At 32.8% G+C, this 25,054-nt stretch overlaps 2 protein-coding genes across 2 annotated transcripts; one reads left to right on the top strand and one right to left on the bottom strand.

The window, feature by feature from the left end:
- The first annotated feature begins 9,369 nt into the window (after positions 1-9,369).
- LOC111379205 (phosphoglycerate mutase-like protein AT74) lies at positions 9,370-14,912 on the top strand. The gene is made up of 2 exons (XM_023002550.1): positions 9,370-9,911; positions 14,290-14,912. Exons 1-2 carry the CDS (start codon positions 9,428-9,430, stop codon positions 14,676-14,678), a joined length of 873 nt encoding a protein of 290 aa, XP_022858318.1. The 5' UTR covers positions 9,370-9,427; the 3' UTR covers positions 14,679-14,912.
- Positions 14,913-16,252: 1,340 nt separating this feature from the next.
- Positions 16,253-24,871, bottom strand: LOC111379204 (zeta-carotene desaturase, chloroplastic/chromoplastic-like). Its single transcript, XM_023002549.1, has 14 exons — positions 24,432-24,871; positions 23,830-23,954; positions 23,391-23,525; positions 22,448-22,520; positions 22,232-22,305; positions 19,715-19,819; positions 19,340-19,584; positions 19,149-19,236; positions 18,351-18,393; positions 18,085-18,241; positions 17,834-17,962; positions 17,611-17,683; positions 16,957-17,121; positions 16,253-16,638 (listed from the first exon to the last, which is right to left on the bottom strand). The coding sequence occupies exons 1-14, from the start codon at positions 24,601-24,603 to the stop codon at positions 16,483-16,485; spliced, it is 1,740 nt and encodes a 579-aa protein (XP_022858317.1). The 5' UTR covers positions 24,604-24,871; the 3' UTR covers positions 16,253-16,482.
- Positions 24,872-25,054: the final 183 nt, after the last annotated feature.

Here is a 25,054-nt window from a genome sequence, read left to right as displayed (position 1 = left end):
GGAATAATAAAAACTTTTTTATTCCTCTAATAATTGCTAACAATTCTTTTTCATGAGTAGTATAATTTATTTCTGCTTGGTTAAAAGTTTCACTTGAATATCTGCATATTTCATTTAAATCTGTTTTTAATATAGCTGCCCAATATTTATCCGAGGTATCAGTATTAACAATTAAATTATCTTTTTCATCTGGTAATCTTAGTTTTGGTAAATTTTTACATTCTTCTTTTTAATGCTTTAACAATTTCAGTATGTTCTTTATTCCAACCTTTAGTATTTATTTTTCTAAATAGAATTTGTATCTTATATCTCTTTTTGAGAGATTTTCAATAAATCCTTCAGCATAGTTTAGACATCCTAAAAATTTTTGTATTTGTTCTTTAGATTTTAATTCATCTGGAAAGTTTTCTATCTTTTTAGATATATGAGTTTGTAATTTTATTCATTTTCTATCTATTGATAATCCTAGAAAATCTATTTCTTGTTTCTCAATTATAGATTTCTTTTTATAAAGTACAATTCCTTCCTTTTTACATTCATTTATGAATTGTAATAAATGATTCATATGTTCCTTTTTATTATTAGAGCATATTAATATTTCATCTATATAAACAATAAGAAAATCACTATACTTTTTGAATATATTATCAATTTTTCTTTGAAATATTTGTGGTGCATTTTTTAAGCCAAATGGCATAACTAACCATTCATATTTTCCTTGAGGTGTACTAAAAGCTGTATATTGTATACTGTCTTCTTTCATTTTTATTTGCCAAAATCCTGATTTACAATCAAATTTGGAATAATATTGTTTTCCTTTTGCAAGATTTATTAGGACTTCTTTATTTGGTAAAAAGTAACCATCAAATTTAGTATCTTTATTTAATTTCTTATAGTTTATTACCATTCTAGCTTTTCCTCTAATTTGCTCAGAATGTTTCATAACCATAAAAACTGGACTACTATGAGGTCCATTATTGGGTCTAATTAGCTTTTGTTCTAATAGTTCTTTTATCTGAATTTTAAATTCTTGCATATCCTGTAAGGTATACATCATTGGTCTAACTCTTATTATAACATTTTCTGTTAATTCTATTTTAACTTTAGGGTGATATGGTTTCCAAAATAATAATGGGTTTTCTCCATAAATTTTTTCTAATTGTTCTATGATCTTATCTCTATTTCTGTTTTTAGGATCTTTTTATAATGATAGTTTTTTATTTTTTATTTCATCTTGTACTATTGGTCGTTTTTCCCATTTATCATCACGCTGGGTTGGCTGAACTCTGTAGGGTCTAAACTCTCTTGGTATTTTTAATAGATGTGCACAAGGTGTTTGTAATATTATCATGTAATTATTTTGTTTATAATATTGAAATTGTTGGATAAAATCATTTCCTAATAATATATCACATTCTAACTTATTATAATTATATACTTTATTTATTATAACTTGTTTACTACCAAGTATTATATTAACTTTTTTAGCACTATCAATTATTTTAGTACTTTCTCCAGTCACTCCTGTTATTTTTATTTTACTGTTTTTACTCCATGAATTTATTAATAAATTTTTAAAAATTGTTATATCACTTCCTGTATCAATTAAGGCACAAGTTGTTATATTTGTTTCTACTATAGTAACTTGTATATATACTGCTAATGGAAAACTTATTTGATTATTCATCCACTTCCTATTTTACATAATATAGTTTGTCCTTTATGAGTTATATATAATCCTTCTCTTTTTATACTATAATCTTCTAATCCATTTAAGAAACTCATTCCTAATAATATACGAGGTTCAATATCCATACTTTCATCCAAATAATATGGTACTAAAAGATCAATCCCACCTATTTTTATTGGTACCTTTACCTTTAATTCTGTAATATATAGTTGTCCATCAAAAGTCCTGTATTCATATGGTTCTATCTTGTAAGTAATTAATCCTTCATTTTTATTTGCAGCCATATGACATTCACCAGCTCCTGTATCTATCAATATATTTGGTCCTTTTATATACATTCTACAATTGAAATATTTTCCTTCTATTTTCATATTTCCAATATTTCCATGAGATTTTATTTCTTTTATACCACTAGTTTTTCCTAAATATTCTTTTTTATTAGGTAGTCTAAGATTTTTTGATTTCTTTATCAATCTTCCATTATGAAATGTTATTTTATAATTTTCTTCTTCTCTTAACTCTGTTATTTCAGACTTATTTTTAGTTATATTAAATTCATATTCTTTTGGGATAAAATTTATTTGTTTGTTTGGTTCCACTATTTTACTAATATCCTTACATTTCTTATGAATTTCTATATATGGTTTATTAGAATAAATATTCTCATAATTAGAATTAGTAAATGTGTATAATGCCCTATATTCCATAGTCATAATTTGATATCCTGGTTCTATTATATCATTTCTATGTAATTTGAAATGTAATCCTAAGACTTCATTAAAGTTTTTATCTTTCAATGAGACACAATGTTTTGAGTAACAAGTAAATATTAACTTTTGATATGCTAAATTTCCTTCTATAGTTCCTAAATGACCATCTTCCAGATTTATAATTCTTCCATCATGTAGACTTACAGTTAATGGTGAGTCTATTCCTTCCCTAAATAAAGATTTAAACATTATTTGTATTCATGCTAAATAAACATATTGGATCTTTTCACTATGTTTTTTACTTATTTTTTATAATAATTCTGATACTGTATTTTTTGTTAAAAGGTTTATTTTATGTGTTCTTTGAGTAGTCCTAACATCTATAGTTTTTTCAATGGGTAATTGGCGCAAAACGTCCCTACCTTTCGAGTGTATTGTGGAAAACGTCCCCACCTTTCATTTTTTGGCATTTTTGCCCCTATTTTCATATTTTTTTGTGCTGAATGTCATTTTCACTTATTTTTTTACGTGAAATGACCAATTTACCCTCATATTTAAACAAAACAAAACAAAACAAAACAAAAAGAAAAAAATTGCAACGATAGGCCCAAACTTTTCATATATGCAAATGAGCCCAAAATTGAAAAAACACAGCCCACAACCTTCGAGCCTTTTCCACCCCAATGGCCATAGCTATCCCTGTTTTCTCCCCTCCCCTCCTCTCCAATGCTGCCGCCTCACCTTCACCATACCTCTCTCCCACCCCTTTTCCAGAACTACCAAAACATGATAACTAACTTCAAAATTTTCATTTACACCCCAGCTAAACCATTTACTTTCCAAAATCCAGTTGCATCTCTCTTTTACAATTCCCTCCTCAAAAGCTCCTTTAACGCTCAAGACCCCAATAAAGCCCACCTCTTCTTCGTACCCTTTTCTTCCAACACCTTCAGGCGTTCTCTTGCGCATCTTGTCAAGGACTTCACAGTAAACATCCTTATTGGAATCGCACACTTGGTACTGATCATTTCTTTCCTATCACAGGCGGGTATTGATTATTCAGCCGACCGGAATGTTATTGAGCTGAAGAAAAATTATGTGCAAATTTCTGTTTTCTCTGTTATCTCCGGTAACTTTATCGCGCATAAGGACTTCACTTTACCTCCACTGAACCCATCCACTAGCGTCGTCTCTGTCGCACCGGTGAATGCATCAACGATGTCATTTCTGGGTTACTTAAAATGGGATGGAGAAATGAGTCAAATTTCACGGAAGAATTGAAGAAAGATGCCGATTTCTTGTTGATATGGAAAGAGATTCTTTAGATCAGGTAGGGAATGTCAAAACCAGTAAATTCTGCTTGCTTTTTTGGGATGGTGAAGGCGATAGCTCTAGGTTGCGTGCCGGTGGTGGTTGTAGACCGTACAATTCAGGACTTGCCGTTGATGGATGTTTTGAGGTGGTCCGATTTAAGTTTGCTGGTGGTCACACGCATCTACGCTAAGCGGCCATTAGGGTGGAAAAGGCTCGAAGCTGATGAAAGTTGTTTGTGGTGTGAGTCCGGTGTTTTAGGCGGCGTTTCGGTGGTGGTTGTTGAGGTGGAAGCCGGCAGTGGAGTGTGGGTGGTGTGTGGAACACAAATTTTTCAATTTTGGGCTCATTTGCAAATATAAAAACTCTAGGCCTATAGTTGCATTTTTTTTCTTTTCTTTTTGTTTTGTTTTGTTTAAATAGGAGGGTAAATTGGTTATTTTAAGTCAAAAATAGGTGAAAAGGACGTTCAGCGCAAAGAAATGTGGAAATATGGGCAAAAATGTCAAAAAAGAAAGGTGAGGATGTTTTTCACAATACACTCGAAAGGCATGGATGTTTTGCGCCAATTACCCTTTTTTTAATCTTATGGTATTCATTTATTGCTATTCTTTCTCTTCTTCATATTCTATCTAGAATTTCCCATTCCCCTATTTTTAAATCTAAGGATAACTTCTGTATTTTCTTAAATTTATTATTATCAAAAGTTACTTTTAATCCATAATCTTCTATTCCCTCATATTCTTGGATTTCTATGTTATTATTTTCTATTTCTTCAATTTCTCTATTCAGATTCTGATCCATAATCTTCTGAATCTGCTTCACTTATAAATACTTCCTGATTATTATAATGTTCAATATCAGATATTTCACTTAATTCACTTTCTATTTCAAAATAATCATTTTGTAATATTCCCACTTTTTTCTTTGTGCAGTCAGGATTTATATGGCCTATTTTTCCACAATTTCAATACTTATATTGTTTTTTTTTTTATCTTTTTTATAAGGTTTATTTTTTGTATATTATTTTTCTTTTTATAATATTTCCTTCCAGGTTTTATGTATTTTTTCTTAAAGTTTCTGTATTTTTTAAACTTTCTGTTTTTATATTTTCTTTTATTTCTTTTTTCAGAATTACATCCCCATCTTGTAGGTTTTTCCATATCTTCACAATATATTCTAATTAATTTTTCTAATTTTTTCAGTAATTGTCTTTGTTGACATATATATGCAAGTCTTTCAAACAAAAAATTTATTTTTGATCCTAATGTTTTATGTATTCCTATATTTTCTTTAATATATTTTTCAAATTATATTTTAAAATATATTCTCCCATAAACCTGGTAATTTATTATAATACATATCTTGATATACTTCTTAATTCTCATTACTATAAAATTGAGTATAATAATATTCCTTGAATTCACAAGTATATTCTTTAATTTTACACATATCACAAATTGTTAAATTAATTAACTTAACTCTTGCATTATCTTTTTCTCATATTGCTTCTTCTTCATAATTTCTTAACCAATTTTCTCCTAAGAATTCATCTGCAATATATTCTACTAATCTTTCTATTCCTAGTTTATCTGACTTTATTATTTCTGTTTGTACATTTCTTTTTATTAATGATTTTGTATCACTACTAATTCCTTCCCACCAATTTCTAACATTTCCTTCAAAAGATGCAATTAAAAAATCTATTCTCCTTTCAGTATTTTATCATGTATCATCTTTATTATATAAAAAGAATAATATCATTGAGTCTGTCCAAGTTATTAAGGCTTTCTTAGTATCTATTTTGCAATCTAAGTCTAATTTTGTCACTCCATGGTTAACAGGTTTATCATAATTATTATTTAATTCAAATCTATTACTATATTTATTTCCTTTGAACGGTTGTTTATCTCTTATTTTATCATAAAATTGTCTATATGGTTTATTATACATCGGAGCATAACTTGCATCTGGATCTATTGATTCTTGTTTAGAGGTTCTTACGAGATTAGGTCCTCCTCCAGTATTCATTAAGATTTGGTATTTATCATCTATACTTTCTAAATTTAAATGATCAAAATTATCTATAAATAGATCTAATTCTTCATTCATCTTCTTTGTCTTGATTTTCTTCAATTTTTTGTTTACCTAACATTTTTTCTTTAGATTCCTCTTCTTCTATTATTTTAGGTAATATATTTTTTCTAAACTCATCATCAAAGCTTCCTGTTTCTATTATTATATTTTTTCTTTCAATATGTTTTTTCCCCATTTTGGTTATTTCTTTTTCTATAAATTTTTTATCTATTCTATTATTTTTTTCTTCATTTTCTTTTAATTTTCCGACTTCAAGTTTCAATATATTTATATCATTTTTTGCTTCTTTTATTTCATTCTTTATTTCTTGTACATCATTTATTAATGTTCTTATTAAATGTTTTAATTCTTCCATATGATCACTGATTGACATTTTCTCTTATCGATTTTTTGATTGACAATAATAAAATGTTATATACTCAGCGTTTTTACAATCTCTGATCATTTTATCATACTTTTGTTTTATCACTTCAATATTTGTTAGTTGTTTTAATTTTTCATAATATCTTGCTTTTTCTTTATACCTTTTTTGTTTTAATTTTAATATTTGTTTTTCTTAAGTTTTAGTTATATCTCCAGGTATTAATAATTCATCTAAAATTTTATTATTTATTAATCTTATTCTTCTTAACTTTCTTTCTAAAATATTTATAGTTTATTCCATTATACTTTTATGATGATTCAAATATTTCTCTATGGTATAATTCATTTTCAAATACTTCGATAATTATTTGATATGTACGTCTATCTTCGATAACTCCTACAATTAATTTATGTAATATTTGTTCCTTTATTTTTCTAGGTAAATTTCTAGTTATATGTAATGTTATTATTTTTAATTTATTAGGGATAGGGTTGAAAAATATATAACATCCTTTTTCTTCAATACATTGATAATAATTATTTATTTTTATGATTTCCATAATAATTTTTTTTTCTCAAATTACTATGAAATCTATTTCACTCTGAATTTTTCCATATATATATATATGCATGCTTATATTCTTCAAATAATATCTTTTTAATTATTTTTTCTTTTAGTTCTAAAGGTAAATTTTTAATTGCTCTAAAAATTTCTAATACTTCTTTTATATCTTTACTATATGTTCCAACTATATTATCTTCTTCTATATAGCCTTCTATATTAGAACTATATTTTACCTGATACCTTAGTCTATTTTTATAAGTTTCAATAATTTCTAAAATCATAGATTTTATTTATTTTCAATATCTTTTAGGGAATTTATTTTTATATACTTTCTCATGATCTTTCTGGCTCTAATACCAACGGGATGGGTGCTACTATGAGCGAACAAAAATCTAATAATGTAATATATCTAAAATTCTAATATTCTAAAAATTCTTTTATTTTTGTTTTAGTTAATTTATTTGTTATTAAGCGTATATAAAATTTTAATGTAAGGTTAAAAACTAATTTTTTATATGCTTGTGGTAATTTATTTTTTATTGGTCTTCTCATAAATTTTTAAGTAATTCTTCAAAGTCTAATAATGTTTGAGAATTTATAATATCAATATCTGTTATCATATCTATGTCTATTCTAAAGGATATATCGTATTTTGAGATATTTTTCTTCCTTTTTTCTAATTTATCTATGATATCTTGTATATCTTTTATGATTATTGATCATACAATTCTTTTAGCAAAATTTTCTAATAATTTTCTTTGAAACATTTTAATATTTCTTGTGATGCATATAATTGTTCTTGATATCATATTTTCTCAATTTCTTTTTCAAACTTAATTTCTTTTTTACTTTTAACAACTTTTTTTATATTATATGGTCCTCTCTTATATTTGGATTTTTTCATTTTATAATTATTCATTAATAGTTTTTAGAAAAATTACTTGTTAATTTTTTAAGGACTTAAATAGAAATTTTTTATTATGAAGTAGGTTGTTTTTAATATTTTTTAAGGGTATTTTAGGTAGTTTCAAATGTTTGAAAAAGTCAAAGGTCATTTTGAAAAATGACCTCTTTTATTTGGGTCAAATTCATGTATTTCCCGTTAAATGTGTCCCATACTTTCTTTGATTTCTTGGTGATCTTAAAATCCTTGTTGAAACTATGATTAGTAAATCGTGTTCATGTCTATCTGAAGACACGGTGTGCCACATGGATGTGGCTGTGGGCTACATTTTATTAAATTCTTTTGTTGAAACTAAGATTTAATTTAAAAATATATATATCATGTCTACCTGAAGACACCGCATATGACGTGAATGGGGATCTGTGGGCTACATTGTTTCGTTTTTCATTTTCACTCTCTTTTTCATCTCTTGACAGAATCATCCTTAAACTGTTCTTTTACTAACGATTGTCATCCTTAATAAAGAATTGCCTTTAGATTTTTAATTAAGGCTATGTTTGAGCCATATTTTTTTAAAGAAATACATTCTTAAACTGTAATTTGACATAATTTTAATAACATTTTTCAATAAAATAATATTACACGCAAATTCAAAACTTTTCTTTATTTAACCATACATTTTTTAAAAATACATTCTAGGAATATAATGTGACTCAAACAAGGGCTAAGTAGTCACGTACTTGTTACATGATGACGATAGTCAAAATATTAATGAACATGCATTCTATAAGCTTCAATAAGTAAAAAATAATCTTTTTAAAGTCGAAGACAGCACTGTGAATGAATAAAGATTGAAAAAGTAAAAACTAAAGACATCTGTACTTTTAATAAATATAAATAATAATAGTTTTTATCTTGCTAAGAGTAGAGATGATAGAATTGCTCAATCATGTCCAGTCTCAAACCTATCACGTATATTCATAATTGAAAAAATTTTAGGCTCGATTCTTAGAAATACCCCGTGGGGTGGGAAGAGAGGGCGATCCCACTATGTTGCCGTTCTTCACTTTTATTAGTGTTTGTTTTTTAAATTTTATTAATTGATCAAATTTCAAGCCCCGTTTCATTTTTATTTTTTAAGTCAAAAAATTAATTTTTTGATCATTATTTGGCATAGTCAGTGGTCATTTTTAGTCTCTTCACTCATGGATGGGATCCATTTTCAAGTTAACGATTAAAAAATTAATTCTTATAATCAGCACCAAATAACCTATCAATTTTAATTGCGTACGAAACACACGACTTTCATATAAATAAATAAGTTTGTCAATGCCGTCCGGGGCATAGTCTAATGGTGCAAAGGACATGAGTGAGGTTATCTCACGCCTTACTGGCAGTCGCAGTGTGGGAGTTCGATTCTTGAGACATGAAATTGGACTTCTTGTAGGCGCAGTGTACAAGCAACTCTTGTTCCTTGATCTGTTGGGGCACCTTCCGCGATTTATCTCCCTGACAAAATTTTAGAGACGGGGTGATGGGACCCTCAAAGTTGAGGTTCAACTTTTTTATTTGTAAATAAGTTTGTCAAACGTCTTTCCTTTTATTTCTTTCAAACACGTTTGATACGTATGTGTGACGGAAGCCAAAATTGGACCGTTGATCAAAATCCAGTACCCAAATGCAGGTCAAACTATACGCGCGTCCCATTTCTACCTTTTTTTCTCAACGATCTCACCTATAAATGGGAGAAAAGACACAATAAACTCATCATCTCCAATACGACCAAGATGTTGGGCAACTCTTCGGAATACAACAACAATGGTCAAACCCACCATCCACGCTTCCTCCCCAAGCGCATAATTCTACTCCGTCACGGCGAGAGTGCGGGAAACATCGACGGCAGCGCCTACACCACCACCCCGGACCACAAAATCCCCTTAACATCCCAAGGCATCGATCAGGCCAAGAATGCTGGGTGTCGGATCAGGCAAGTGATATCCGATTCCGGCGAGCGTTCCAACTGGAAAGTGTACTTTTATGTGTCCCCATACGAGAGGACCCGCTCCACTCTCCGAGAAATAGGCCGGGCCTTCCCTAAGAAGAGAGTGATTGGAGTGAGGGAAGAATGTCGGGTTAGAGAACAGGATTTTGGCAATTTTCAGGTGGCTGAACGGATGAAGGCTATTAAGGAGACTAGAGAAAGGTTTGGAAGATTCTATTATCGATTCCCTGAAGGAGAGTCCGCCGCTGATGTGTACGATCGCGTTTCAAGTACGTTTTATTTATTTATTATTTTTTGTTTATCTTAGTACTTTATGCTTCAAACGTTGTACTATCTGTTTCTTTTGGCTAGAGATAAGTGCATGGTAGAGGGTAAATGACGAAAAGATTATAGTTTTCCTTGATGTTTCAGTTTTGGGTAAACGAGAATGCATGTGAATGGTTGTTTCATTTTCCCTTTTATTGGCCTTCAATAAACATATGATCCTACTGTTCTCCCCACTGTTTTAATGGTTTATTAAATTTACTATTTACATATTTTATATTGGTGGCTTTGTTGTTTCCAGTTGACAAAAATTATGTTATGTAAAAGTGTCTTCTCCAAAATCAGATGACATTCAATTTAGGATGATGGGGGACCACTTGAAGCCTTGAAAATCAAGAGAACCTCTCTTACATTACCTGAATGCTCCTTACTAGTCTTATAGTTCACACGGTTATCATTGATGTATTTCTAGAAAAAAAACTAACCTGTAAAAATACAAGCATTAAGTAATGAATATCATTTCTGTACTAGGAGAATTAGACAACCCAGTTGTATGAGCAACTGTTTAATCGACTCGTTCTGGTCTTAGAGGTTTTCCACTCAATGGTCTAATTAACCTGTCGTGTGTTCTTCGTTGTGCTATCCTTTATATTTATTTTGTATGTCCTTATTCTATACTCTGTTGATTATATCATGACATTATAATTACGAGCCAATCTGCTCTCTATTCACTTCCTAAGTGGGTGCACTAAAATTTGATTATGCAGTCCTATTTGTGCTATCCTTTTGATTAACACTTACTGTCTCTGATTAAGATTATCGTATTCATTAAGCTCTAGATGTATATTCATCGGCTTTACAACTATTCATGGAAGTGAAAGGTGGAGATTGGGACAAGGACTTGTCATAGATCTAGACTGTAAAGACTCCCCGAACTGAGAATTTCCTTGTCTTATTACAAACAACCTTGAAATCCTCGCACCCTCCTATACCTTGCAAAGATTCTCTAGCACAGGAAGAACCTTCCTCTGTGGCCATTCCTTAAGTCACTAATGAACTTGGAGACAAGTCTCTAGACTCCTTGTTGCATCACATTAGAGTAGTAGATCCTTGAACTTCCTTTCTTCGCCACTGATGTGTGAAGGTTTGCTTGAGGTCATACCGCCTCACACACCAACTTATATGTGGTTCAATAACCTACCTATGCAGTACATTAGAATAAAATCTCATGACCTCCCAGCTAATAAAGGTAGCTGGTGTACTCAACTGTAGACAATTTGCAAAAATCTCTTAGTTGACCCCTTGGGTTCCATTTTAGCAAAATGAACTCTTGATTCATTTGGCATGTCCTAAAAGTTTAAGTAATCGTTTATCCCATGCATCCAATCCATGAAAGCATTTGGTTAACCCTACTAGCAAATGAGGACAGGTTGACCATAATCATCCTAGTGAGATCATTAAGGTTCCTCATGTTTAGTCTAACCTTGTCAATGTGCTCTGTGTCCCTATCAATATGGAAGGGTATGTCTTCAAGTGGCAGCATCTAAGTGCCTCTATGGATAACTTACAAACGAGAATCCACCTGCCATAGTCGTCATTTTCGATTCATAGGCTATCATGTCTTAGGACATGTCCATGGAGAACAATCAGCATGAACTTACTGAGTACCATGATATAATGCATTGGGGGTGTAATGTATAGAAAGACTGGACGAATACATTTGGACTGGATCCCCAAGATAACTAGATTCTTGATGATCTCTTAAAAGCTAACTGTCTCTCTACTTGCTTAATGACCATTCCGTGGAACTCATGATGTACTGCATAATGAGTCTTAGGGATTTTGTAATACCATTATTGAATTCATTGTTTGTTGGTTTACTGACTATAAACATGGAAGTCTTCTATATTAGCTATGACTTCTTCCCCCTACCTCACTCAGGTGATTTGTTTTTCTTTCATTACTTTGTTGGGAGTGGATACAATGGAATTCTAAGTGTAGAGATGAGATGTTGGACCTTGGTATAAAACTAAAGATGCCAAGAACAATGCTGTTACTTGCCTATGAACAATTGCACCAAGTAGGATGTAAAACTTATTGGCTATTTTAACTAAGTGCAATATAGGTCATGGGCTAGTGATTTTCTTCTTCTTCTTTTTTTATTTTTTATGCACTTACAATTTCTATACGTTTGTCAGAGGCTAAGTAGACAAGATTTGATTTTTGACATATTATGTCTGTTAAATATACTCTTCAGTGTGTAGGATTAAATTGGGATTCTAAATATCTTACTTTTGTTCGCATATAGATTTTTATGATGTTTAATTTCATCTTTTAAATTGTAGTCAGTTAGTGGGCATTTTTCAAATGAACAATTCACATCTATATTATCAGCCTCTTTGGTAGAATTTCGGTGATGGGAAGTACCAGTTGTCAGTGGTTTTGATAAAATATTCATGCATCACAAAAAAGGGTTGCAAAGAATAAATATAAATTGAAGGAGGTTCTGCATACGGCTAAAAGTGAATATGTATTTCCATCTATCTTCAGTAGGGAACGTATATGGTCCATGCAATTGATGAAACCACGATGCTGTCTTATGGGCTACGTCAAGAAAAGGGGCTAGTGAGTGAAAATGTAGTTTAGCCTGAAATTCCTGTGGTATTTAATTTTTATATACCAGTATGCTAGAATTTTCTTCTTTTAAATTCGAGGATATTTCAGTTTTTTCAACCCAATCTCTTTCCACTGAAGCCCATAACCTTCGAACCCGTTAAGAAAATCCAAAACTTGCATAAGTATTGTTTATAGCTAGCTCGTTTCTGCTGTGACATGATTTAAATTTATAGTGTGTCACATCAGACTTTGATGTCGTATTCGGTCAGACTTTAAATGGATAACGGAGAGGGATCTTTCCTATCATGAAAAGTTCGTAATTTGTTCATGATCTATGAGGTTTACCCGTGCTTCAATATGTGACTGGGTCCTTCTATATTTGGAGGATAGATTTGAGAAATCTGTAGCTGTTTCTGTGCAAGTTAATGTATTTCCCTAGTTTTTAACTTAATTCACAAGAATCTGAGCTTCCCCTACCCATTCTCTACCTTTATTGTACAGATTGTTCAATATTCTTGTGGGATCATGTGTTTCTTTAGTGAAAGTGAACCATGAAAAATGAAAAATATTAAATATATTCTGATTCAGGTAAGACTCGTCTCTCTCTCTCAAACATATCTTTAAGTTGTATCTGTGAACTTGTTTGTACGGTCATATACTAACATTTCTATGTCCATGCATGTGGGAAATTCCCTTCCATGCTATCTGCTTTCCAATTGCTGTGCTGTGAAGCCTTTCAGTTCTCTCTTCTTCACTTTTTCACCTTTTGACACTATGTAACCCGCCATGAATTCCTTTTACTACCATACTTCATGAGTGCTTAAGTCAATGGACATTTATTTGTCTTGTTCATGGTCATCTTTTAACAGAGACTATATATTTTTAAAAAGTTAAACGTTAAATGAAGTTCCCTATCTCCTGCTTTTTTATTTTGGAACCATAAAACAATTTAGATCAGAAGCACAATTCAGTAATGCTGCATCTTAATAGTTTGGATCAGCTATGAATTGTGCTTAAATGCATGTACATTACTAAATTATTGGTCAATGAAAAGGCTATACCTCCTTCCTCTTTCCAGAGCAGATTTTGTTGGTTTCTTATGACAGTCCGCACACCATAGCATGTCAATAGGCATAACTTCAAGCATTTTGCTAGGGCGGTTAGTTAACTTATCTGGGATTTCCACTGCCATCAAACAGTAGATTTGGTGTAAACATGGGAAAGCTTCTTTAATAACTATCTTTTGAAAACGAAGCTAAAAAGGAAGAAAGGAACAAAACTATCCTCTGAAATTGTACAGTTGAAATCATAATTAAAATGTAAGATGAACTTTAAATCACATAACAGCTTCTGATATCACATCTGAGAGACTTCAGTTATCAATGTCTTTACTATAGAAAAAATTCTCAATTGAGCAGAATGAAAGAGAGGAGTGATGAACGGATCTAAGTACAGGACAAAGCTTTGTTGAATTGAGTTGGGTATATTTGAAAGCAATATGTGTTTAATTGTTTGAGAGAGTATGTTATGTGGGGTTCTATGCATGCAAAAGTTGAGAAGACAAGTTTGATGGTAAGGTAATGCTAGGTCAGAACGGTTAGTAAGGATGGTAAAAAAATGCAACATTGTGGAACTTAGCTTGGTTAGCCACCTGATATTGGACCGGTCGTATTCATATCATCATGTTCCTGTTTTGTATTTTGTTTGTTTTAATTTAAGATCCACATTCAATAGTCATAGTCAAAACTTTTATTATAAAATATGCAGGTTTCCTTGAATCGTTGTGGAGGGACATAGACATGAAGAGACTTCAACATGACACATCCGATGAACTTAATCTGGTCATCATATCCCACGGCCTTGCTATTCGTGTCTTTCTCATGAAGTGGTTTAAATGGACTGCCGAGCAATTTGAGTACCTGAATAACCTGGGGAACTGTGAGTTCAGAGTGATGCAGCTAGGCTTCAGCGGAGAATACAGTCTAGCAGTCCATCATACTGAAACAGAAATGCTAGAATGGGGCCTTTCCCCTCAGATGATAGCTGATCAAAAGTGGCGAGCTCATACAAGTCGAGGTGATTGGATTGAGAAATGTTCATGGTACCTGGACACATTCTTCGACCAGTTCGCAGACTCGGATGCTGAAGAAGACTGAAAACTTAAAAAGGTTATTTGACTATTTTTTTTCTCCTGTAAATGAGTTTGTGATTTGTTCAATTCATATTGCATTTGATAGGAGAGAGGATACCCTAGTGTTCTTTATTCTGCTATACTGACTATAACATGTACTATTTTAGTTCAAGGTGAAGTATAGAAATTGATCTCAATATTTACTAATGCTTTTCTGTATGGACTTGTTTCCTTGTATGATATCAAACGGCATTGATTCCAAGCAGATATTTTCCTCCCATATTTGGCCTATGAAATCAATTGTTTATGGATCAACAAGAAAAGAGAGTATTCTTGTAAAGTTCGAGGAAAAAAATAAGAATACGAAGAAACTCACCCTAAATTGTAAAAATATATTGATTTCAAAAATAACAAACAATCATATTATCGATCATTATTGACGAAAAATATCATTGATGAATAATCATTGACAAAGTTGTGTGGGTGATGATGACCAAATGTATCACTATCGGCTATTGTATCGGAATAAACAACTTATATTGATTTCAATCAAAATTATCAATAATCGTATTGTTGGAAATGAATATGCGAGTGATCATTTACTAAATTATATATTATTATTTTTTTGAAAAAGGCCACATCGACTATGCCTAAGACTCCCCAATTGCTTAAGCCACTTCTGTACAAGTTTACATGTCCAAAATTTCTAAAATATATGTTATTATGTCAGTACACTTGTTAAGGTGTTGATGTTTGTTTGAAATAGGAAAATACCGCTTGTCATTGTAAAATGTCATTTTTAGTAAATGATCACTTTTTATGAGAATTATCAACATAGTTTCAAAACTAATACTCATTTAGCCCCGTTTGATTTCTATTCTTTGACCACAAAAATAAAAAATATGACCTTCATCCATCACATCAAGTTATCATATTTGACTTTTTATCTTTTGTGTGGATCCCTTAATGGTTTTATTTTTTATTCTCATTCTTAAATATATGGGAACCAAATAGGGCCTTATCGTTTTCGTGAGACAATTGATTGGGTATGATAATTCTAAATATCTTGAAAGATGGTTCAATTTATCAAGATCTAAGTGTCTTTATAAATCTCAGTGAACTGTCTCGTAAAATCGATACTAAATGAATTTTATTTTGAAAACTTTCAAGATTTGCCTCAAAACTTGTGTGCCCACCGAATGACATGTATGATTTTTGTCAACTAAAAGGAATACAATTAACGTGTAAAAGTGACTATTCTCTTAATTTTTCGAAAAAGTGACCATTTTAATCTCATTACAAAACTAGTGAAAATGAAGAAAATGTTGTCATAACAAGAACATACGTACTTAGAAGTACCTTCTTAGCCTAAATTATCTATGTGAAGGTGCATTATGCAGTTAGCTTACGTACGAATACATTGTGCATTTATTTTATAAGCAAAAAATTAACTTCAGTTCTCAATTTCACTGTTAAATTAAAGAACTAACTCAATTTTAAAATAACTTGATTTTTGAATTTTTTTATGCAAGTGGAAAGTTGATAATCCAACTCAACACATTAAATTTAACAACTAGCTCGATTTTTAAATAACTTCAATTAAAATTTGACTTGTTTCTTGCAGGTTGAAGTTCCATATCCAACCCAAAGAAGAAGATAATTGAGAACTTGAGTAATATTTTTGAGATTTACACTGAACATTTTTGCAAGTTAACTCAATGAAGTCGAGCAGTTTTCCCTGCCCTCTACAAGTAAATTGCATTCTATTGCATTTGCCTTCTAAATCAATAATCTGACATATAAATTGTTGCGAATCAGACAAATGTTCTTCAACTACTCAAAGGTAGAAGCAGCTCAGGTGTTTCCCTCGATACAGAAGCCGCGAGATTCTTCCTCAAAGCCACCAAGTCTTCTCCTGCATTGCATATATATGCAGAAGCTTGTCTGCCCGACAGAGTCGCTCCTTCCATGCTGTCGATGTAATCCTGGCGATCAGACAGCGTTTGAATCAAATCTTCTGTATTTACAAACACATCCATACCCTAGAAAGGCTATAATGACTAGAACCAAGAATTTGTCTGCCGTATATCGTTGAAGGGTTAGCTCCTAAGTTCTGAATATATTTCTTCCTCGTATATTTTTCTCAAATACAAAAAACATCTATTTCGATGATGACTTTGGTCCCTGAACATTTAACCCTCACTCAACGATACACTATATTTATTCCCACTCGGAACGTTAAGTGGTAGAATCTTGCATAAAAGAGCCTGTCAATGTAACAGATATGTGGAAAGTAGTGTTACCTGTTTCGTATAGGAACCAGCAAGGAAGAAATTTGGCACTGGTGTCTTCTGATCAGGCCTAAATGGATCTTTACCAGGTGCTTCACGATATAGTGATTGCCCAATTTTGACAACTGATGACCAAGTGACTTCAAGACCTTGTGAAGAAGGAAATAGAACCAGAACCTGATACCATGAAACATTATTCTTTATCCGTCAATGATCTAAAAAATGGATGATGTAAGAATACACTTTTCGTTTCACTTAAATGCATTTCATGAAATCATGTTCTAATCCTCTTTTTTTCCCTTTCTCCCCACCTGTAAAAGTACAGATTTCTTTTATTTCCCCTTCTAATTTTTTGGGAAGGCTATCGGGGGAGTAGCAGTTACTGTTGAGTTACACTTTCAGTCTAGAATTGATTCAAGTTTGTCAATAGAAGTATATTATTTCACCATTGTCTCCGACACACATTCTCAGTTTCACTTAAAAAAGAACAACTTACAGTCTCGTTACTATACCCAATTAAATATTTTTTTTGTTGGCTTGGTTGGACTAGAAAAATGAAGTGGTGATTTTCTACCATTAGTAAGAAAAGAGTTTTCAGCTTTGACTAATGCATGCAATGCCCAAGTTCTCGGCAGAATGAAGGGATAAAGTCCAACTAGCGCCAACCTGCTTTGAAACTCTCGTTATAATTTCATCATTCGGCAAAGGCATGTATGGGTCCCCAGGTGTAAGCACACATCTGTAAGCAACCACCGAAAACAAGGGTGTTTAGATGGATAAAGATCATCAGTAGTCACTAAACTATAGCTCATAATGGCATGAATATGTGCTAGATAAGCACGATGATCTTTGTCATTTGAACAGATATAGAAAAAAACACTGTTCTTACTGGAGCAATGAACCTTGACCCTCAAGATAATAATCTTCAGGAGATGTGAGTGCAAGGTCTGCAAAGCAAGAAAAATCTGCATCTGATGTGTAGAGGAGATTGTCCAAGCCAGCCGCTTGTCTTAATTGCCTGGCCATCACATAATAGATCGTTAATTTCATAGTTAATTTCATAATAGCAATTGCATATCACATGAAAATAGTTGTCCCTCGGCTAAACAGAAATTAAATTGCAGAGTTTAAAATCTTTACCTTGCACGTTCCAGGTCCTGTAACTCTGTAACCCAGCCATTATAACGAAGCTGTACTGTAACAACAGGTACTCCAACTAGTTTATAGATATAATCAAAGAACTCCAATTCCCTCCACTTCTGTGGAAGTAATCTTTTAATTCCTGGGACATCACAAGCTGTAATCACATAGAATTTTTAGCTTCATATGAGTTTAGCAACACGGGAGAAAGGGACGTGGGGGTGTTGGGGGGGTAAAATAGAGAAAGTACAGATATTGATTATAACCTGCTACATAAGCATCAGCTTTTACAATTTTCTTTTGAGTAGCCTGGACAATAGGGACACCCTAAATTAGTGTCCATACCTCGCCTAACATAAACAAACATGCTCACTTCATGCGCATAGGTCAATACTGAATATGAAACATCGTACATCCGCAGAGTGATGGTTCATTATAACATGAGAAATATGGATTCCACATATCAGTTGCTTCATTTCTCCATTTGTAATTTAATTCATCAGCTTCTAAAAATGAGAACAAAAAGTATGTGCATACGATTTCAGTTGATTATGCAGATTATTTTAAAGATGTATAGTTGTGGACAATTAAAAAAGTCAACAAATTCCAAGTGACTATTTACAAACTTAAATAACATAGACATGCAGTGCACTCTGTAAAGTGATCGCTTAATGAAGAAATATCATGTCGTTAATAGAAAAGCATTACCAAATGACATGCAATACCACTTTTTATTTTTCAAGAAGTTGAATATTCTTATGATCAAATTAATATTTTGTGGACTACTAAATATCCCTCAGCACTTATCGAGGATTTAAACCAAAATGATATCACTTGTAACTATACACTTTTGTGGAGCAGAGGCAAGATTCACTTGAGGCAACAGAAGGAACGATATGTGACACTTTGATTAAACCAAAGGTTCATGAAAAGAACTAATATTTTAAGATCACATTGGTTCATTTTGTTGCTCCATGTCCTTCTTAAAGATACTTGATTTGTCACAACAAAAAATTCTGATTAGGCTTACAAATTTTAAAAGGATCAGGTCAAAACACTTATACCTTGGACATGGCAAGTCCTGTTACATATATCCCTCCATCAGAAGATCTATGATAGAGAACTTCTCTGCATCCCCACCTCAGATGGAACCTGTTCCGATGTAGAAATATAAAGAATGTAACAGAAAAATAAATTGCTGAAAAAGAAATAACATCATTTTTATATACTTTCACAACCATATATGCAGTCATACCTGCCTCCCTTGTCTATAATATACTTTTTGATGGGACCACTTAAATAGATGTCAGGAGAACCTTTAAGCATGCGTAGCAGGGAAGCCTCAGTTTTAGTTGCAAACAATGAAAATATAGTGAGCATACAGCGGGCACTCATATTATCACAGTCAATGAATCCAAGGGCATAAGCAACAGGATCCCACATTCGCTGGATACTAGCGCGTGTCCCTCCTTTGGATAAGAACCAATCGGAGAAGCTTATCTGTTATAAATATTCGACCAATTTAACAAGAAACATATGCCAGAGAAATTATTCCTCGAAAATAATGGCAACAAATCAAGCACCAGAATATAAGAATACGAGATGCTAATATTATGAAGAGAATACAAACATTATCCAGATCCCGTATCTGCCTCATTGCACCATCTGGATCAACAAGTGCCCTAACAACTGGACTAAGGGCAAGAGCCACAGCATTTCTTGCTTTATCATAAGTCTGCAAATCGAAGTATAAATACATTTAGATGATCCCAGTGAATTAAAAAAAGATTTGGAACAGTCTGTTTCAACTGTCTGACACACAGCAATACATGATAGGGTAAAGATTTTCCACTTCTCCCGCTTTATAAACAAATAAAAGCATTATCCAGAAAGCATATTGTAATGTATGAATTTGGTTGCACCAGGAGTAATTACATTGAAGTCTGTAAGTCATTTGAAGCTGAAAGTGACTGTATGCATTTCTCGCAATGGCCCATTCTCAAATCAAACACAAACTAAAACCCGCAGGAGATTCCAAGTCACGTGTTGATGCTCTCCTTAAGACATATTTGTCCGACTACCGGTGATGCACACAGGAAAGCAAAATTTTGATTCATGCACTAACAAAAACAACCCCAAACACCAAGGAGAAAAGAAGCCGCCATACGAGAGGCCTCGTATTTTGTATATCCAGATTAATAAAATATTTTAGAATGCATGAACTTTTTAATGCAAGAATAAGAAGACACGGAGGAGAAATCATAATCTCTGATTTTCCAAATGATCCATCCACTTATTTATAGATTATTGTTACAACCCTTACAAAAGTTTACATCTCTTCATTTGAGTCACAACCTTTAGTTTTTGAATTAAATAACTCAGTGAGGATGAAATGGACCAAAATGAAAATGTGTAAAAGCTGGAACAGGTGCAAAAAGCTCATGTTCGGACAGTGCTGCGGCAGAAGCAAGCGCAACTTGCCAACTACCTCAAGGTTGCAGTGCGACTGCAGGAAGCTTGCTGCGGTCACATGTTGCCAACTGCGGCCTCCGGTCACTTCTGACCTCCGCTCCCTTTGTTCTGTCCTTTTTATCTCTTCGTTCTAACCATGAACCATGACTCAAAATACTACCTACAATGTCAAAATGACATTTACAGAAAATCTCTCCCACAATTCTCCACCATTTTCAAATGATGACGTTCTAAAAAAAACCCCTCATAGTGGCTTCAGAAAACTTGTGCATTGATGAAGGTGTCTTTTAAACTTGAACCTCCACTTAGTAAAAGTATATCAAATATTAACCAAGGTGGCATGGTAGACAAGCTTTGAATCAGCAACCCTATGCGGCTAACCGAAAACACTTCATGCACTCACTTCCAAATCCTTATGTGTTTATATACCGACCTGTAAATATGCCATGTGTCTTTTATAGAACCACGCACCAATAAAAGAGAATACAAGGCAGTAGGGTCATGGGAGAGAGAGAGAAGAAAGTATGGAAAGAGAGACAAAGAAAAGATACATGCATTGGGTGTTTTAGTTTTGTGTAGAGAGAAGTTGAGAGAGTTACATGAAGTCATGTAGTCAAAGATTTGATTAGTAAGTTGTTTCTCTCTCTCCCGAGGGCGCAGGCAAATTCGCTGCACCACACAAATTCGTGTTTCCTCTCTGCTACTCATTTTTTTTCTCCATTGTGTTCGTTAGTGTGTTGCGGCAATTCCTTCCCAACAGTTTCCAAGATTTATTAATCCCTTGCGTTCTGCAGATATTCTGAGCCCTTTGAGGAATCATTTTTCAATTCCTTTACCCATTATGTACTACAAGAAGATTAGAACAGGGCTGACGAGGAGGAGCAAAAAAAGAAAAATGCCTTTCCTTTTATTTCTTGACTTTTGGGATATAACTTTTCCCCGAGTGATTTCAAAAAAGACTATCTAACTAACATTTTAGAACAAGATAGCAGAGAAGAAACTAATATGTTAACAATTTACAGACTTGAATTTTGTGTGGCTATGCTGTTGGGCACTGGGCCAGGGGAAGGTATAGGGATTTCACCAACTTTTCAACTCCGAGTAACTATTTAAGATAAATTTCTGATGAATTCCAGTGTGAATATGAAGCTTTAACTTCTGCATATTATGGCTGTGGCTGGGATCGTAGAAGGTAAGAGAAAAGAACATAATATGCTACACCACTGAAAGAGTCACCAAAAGCAGATATTTTTTTTTTTTCCAATCTTATTGGGAAGGAAACTAAAACTGCAACTCAACTGGAAAGCAAAAGAAATATATAATGCAAACAAAGAAATGTGACTTGTAGAAATTCTTCAACAGTGCTCAAAATGAAAGACCATATGCTGCCTTCGAATATAAAGTATGGAATACACAATGAACAAGTACCGGTTTTAGACATTATAATCAAGATGGTGAACTTGTCAACTGACTCCACCACCGACAGTAGGTAAAGGTTCAGTTACAGCATTAGAAGTAGTGACCAGGAAGCACACAATTCAGGTTACAGTATGCCCATTTAAATAGTGAAAATGAAAGATAGATTTGTTCTTCACAGACGGAGATAGTTGACAAATCAAAACGCAGAATAAACATTCAGAAGAGAATATAGAAACCATCTACGAAATTCTATTACCTTGAGCTGATTTGTAGACAAAAATGCACCTATTCCATGTAATGGTGCTCCAAATGGAAAACGAAAATCAAGTTCTGCAGTAAGAGTTTTCAATTAGACATACAACGTTTGATAGAATTACGTCAAAGATAAAACAACGTCTTCAATTCATACATGAAAAAAGTATCAAACATTGACAATAGATGTTTGCATGTTGTCAAGAAAATATTATCATACCGCCTATTTCACCCCCTCTATTAACAAAAGTATGAGTATGATCCTTCACAAGCAAATTTTTGTCAGCACCAACCTATGGCAAAGCAAAGGAAAATAATCAGAGACCATCAAACTTCAATTATTAGATGAATTCATCAATTTGCAGAAATCACCAAATATCTCAGCTATGCATAATTTGATCTTGGGATGACAGGTTGATACATATATCCAGACCATCACACATGTATTTAGCAGAACTCATTTAAAATCAATGAGCAATCTTCTCAAAAGTTTTCGTCACAGCCCATAGAAGAGAAAAACAAATGTTGCTATTGAGGGAAGAAAGAAAAAGCATGAGGGAAAATTGATTAATTTAAAGTTCCTCTAGGAGTTCAGTTGAAGACAACGCCATGACACCCAGATTTCAGTCCTGTCAAGCATGGCCATATTCCTTAATACAGATAAAAAAATTTCGATGCATTAAATTTGGTATTCAGAAATTAAGCCATGGAAGTGGCTTATCAAAAACGTAGTAACATTTTCTATGGTAAATACAATGGCATAAAATGATCGTGCTGAATAAATAGGAGGGTTTATATGACCTGTATCAGCCATATGTTATTCGCATTCACAATGTAAGTGAAATTGTATAATCTATTTCACTCATCTCATTATAGAAACTATTTCTTCTTTCCTATTTTTGCTAATAGTCCCAACTACAAAAATATTTCTGTGACACTAACTAAAGGATGTACCTACATGCATGGTAGACAAAGACTGATGGTTCAAATGGATGGAAGTATCCACATATAACAATTTTCCGGTTATTAGCCAAAAAAAAAAAAAAAATAGAGGAAAAAATTCATGAACTTAGCAAATGTTTGGGACAAAATTTCCTTCAGAAATTTGGAGGGTGGGGGGACAATTGTTTCAGCTTATTTGGCAGAAAACTAGCTGTAATTACCTTTTTCATTAAACGAAAAAGATTATTGTAGCAACCAAAGAAAACGTGGAGTCCCATCTCAATATGGTTTCCACGTTTGTCAACAAATGAACCCACTTTTCCTCCAATGAAAGACCTTGATTCATATATATCCACCTGCAAATATCAGAGCATGAAAGTCACTATGTTTGCGTGCATGGAAATACATAGACTACTTCAATAGACTGAGAAAAATGATATTCTTATATCCAGCATTAATAAATACTGCAACTAAGATGGATATTGCATATTACATTTGCACCGCGAAGTCAATTTTGTAGTCAATATAAACATTGCAGGTGGTCTGATGATCAAGAATTCAGATGGACAGCACAAATAATAGCATTTTGTTTGTTTATATGATTATTTGTTACTTATTCCTATCAATACATTGCTCCTTTTTGCAGGGTGGGATCAGTACCTCGTGGCCTTGATCCAAAAGTTCCACTGCTGTTGACATGCCAGCAAGCCCAGCTCCGATAATAGCCACTTTTAGTTTGGGGCCCCTGTAATGTTCAGGTTCCGGAGGAAACAAACCTTTTGGAGCTGCAAGGTGTAGCAGTAATTTTAGTAAATGAATATTAATTCCAGATTTTTTTCTAAATTCATTAACAAGTCTCCAGTCTCAGTCTAGAAATCAAACTCATAGATGATGAACTTGATCATGGCCGCAAAACATATGGAACCAGGTAAATTTGTCCAGTTAGCTTTCCAACCAGGTACTTAGAGCATGTTTTAATAAAAAATTAATCTTAGAAAGCAAGTAAAAATAAGTTAACTTTCACCAATGAAAAAATTATTTACTCTAAAATTTACTTTGACAAAAGTGTTGTTAAGCTTAGACTAACATGCTCTTAGCTCACGTTGGTGAACAAGTTCTCAAACACCCAAAACTTTATATACAAAGTGAATCGCCTAACAACCAACCAAAATGAAGATAGCATAAATTTCAATTGAATAACCAAATTTCATCTGCATTTAAAAGCACAATTGCAAAGGAGCGATGAAATTGATGAAAGTTACCATTATTGCTCATGTCAGAAACATTAGAGTCCAAATCAGAGCGAATTATGAACCTCCGAGTCCTGAACTGAGTGGACGACACACGCCTGTTACATAATCCGGCAGACCCACATCGAAAACCAGTCCGTTTTCCATTTGGCGGAAAACAGAGTGAAGCAGAAGAAGAAGCCATGTAGTTGATACAACCTTATACAGATATGTAAAAAAGCCGAAACTGAGGTAACTGAATTGAGTGAAAAGATTGTTTATTGAATAATTTAGGAATGAAGACAGAGTATAATAAGAGAAGAAGAGAAGAATGGATGAAGGCGGTTTGGGGGTATCTGAAGAAGAGATGCCGTGAGTGCTCAATTTGTCATCACATCACAAGAATTGGAGGGTAGAGTGTGGGAATTGGTTTATCGGTGCTCGTTTGTATTCTTTATTGGTTGGTAAATGGTATCACTGTCGTTGCAAGATTGGTAGCAACGAAAAAATACTATCATATTTTGAAATTTAATATTTTCTTGTTTTCTAAAGCAAGTCTTTGTTTCACGAAAATTTATAATTAAATAAAAATGAGTGATAAATAAGTGAATAATGCGTAAAGATCTGTTCAAATCAAACGTGTTGCTGAAAATTAA

The sequence above is a fragment of the Olea europaea genome, unplaced genomic scaffold (assembly GCF_002742605.1).
Source record: "Olea europaea var. sylvestris unplaced genomic scaffold, O_europaea_v1 scaffold1948, whole genome shotgun sequence".
In the NCBI taxonomy this organism is placed as follows: domain Eukaryota; kingdom Viridiplantae; phylum Streptophyta; class Magnoliopsida; order Lamiales; family Oleaceae; genus Olea; species Olea europaea.
This window is presented reverse-complemented; position numbering and strand designations above follow the sequence as displayed.

Coding starts and splice junctions, on each gene's coding strand:
- LOC111379205 (XM_023002550.1), top strand. CDS start 9,428: ATGTTGGGCAACTCTTCGGAATACAACAACAATGGTCAAACCCACCAT. Junction 9,912..14,289: donor TGTGTACGATCGCGTTTCAA/GTACGTTTTATT, acceptor TAAAATATGCAG/GTTTCCTTGAATCGTTGTGG.
- LOC111379204 (XM_023002549.1), bottom strand. CDS start 24,603: ATGGCTTCTTCTTCTGCTTCACTCTGTTTTCCGCCAAATGGAAAACGG. Junction 22,521..23,390: donor TTTTTCGTTTAATGAAAAAG/GTAATTACAGCT, acceptor GCTTTGCCATAG/GTTGGTGCTGACAAAAATTT. Junction 16,639..16,956: donor CTGGTTCCTATACGAAACAG/GTAACACTACTT, acceptor TCTGATCGCCAG/GATTACATCGACAGCATGGA.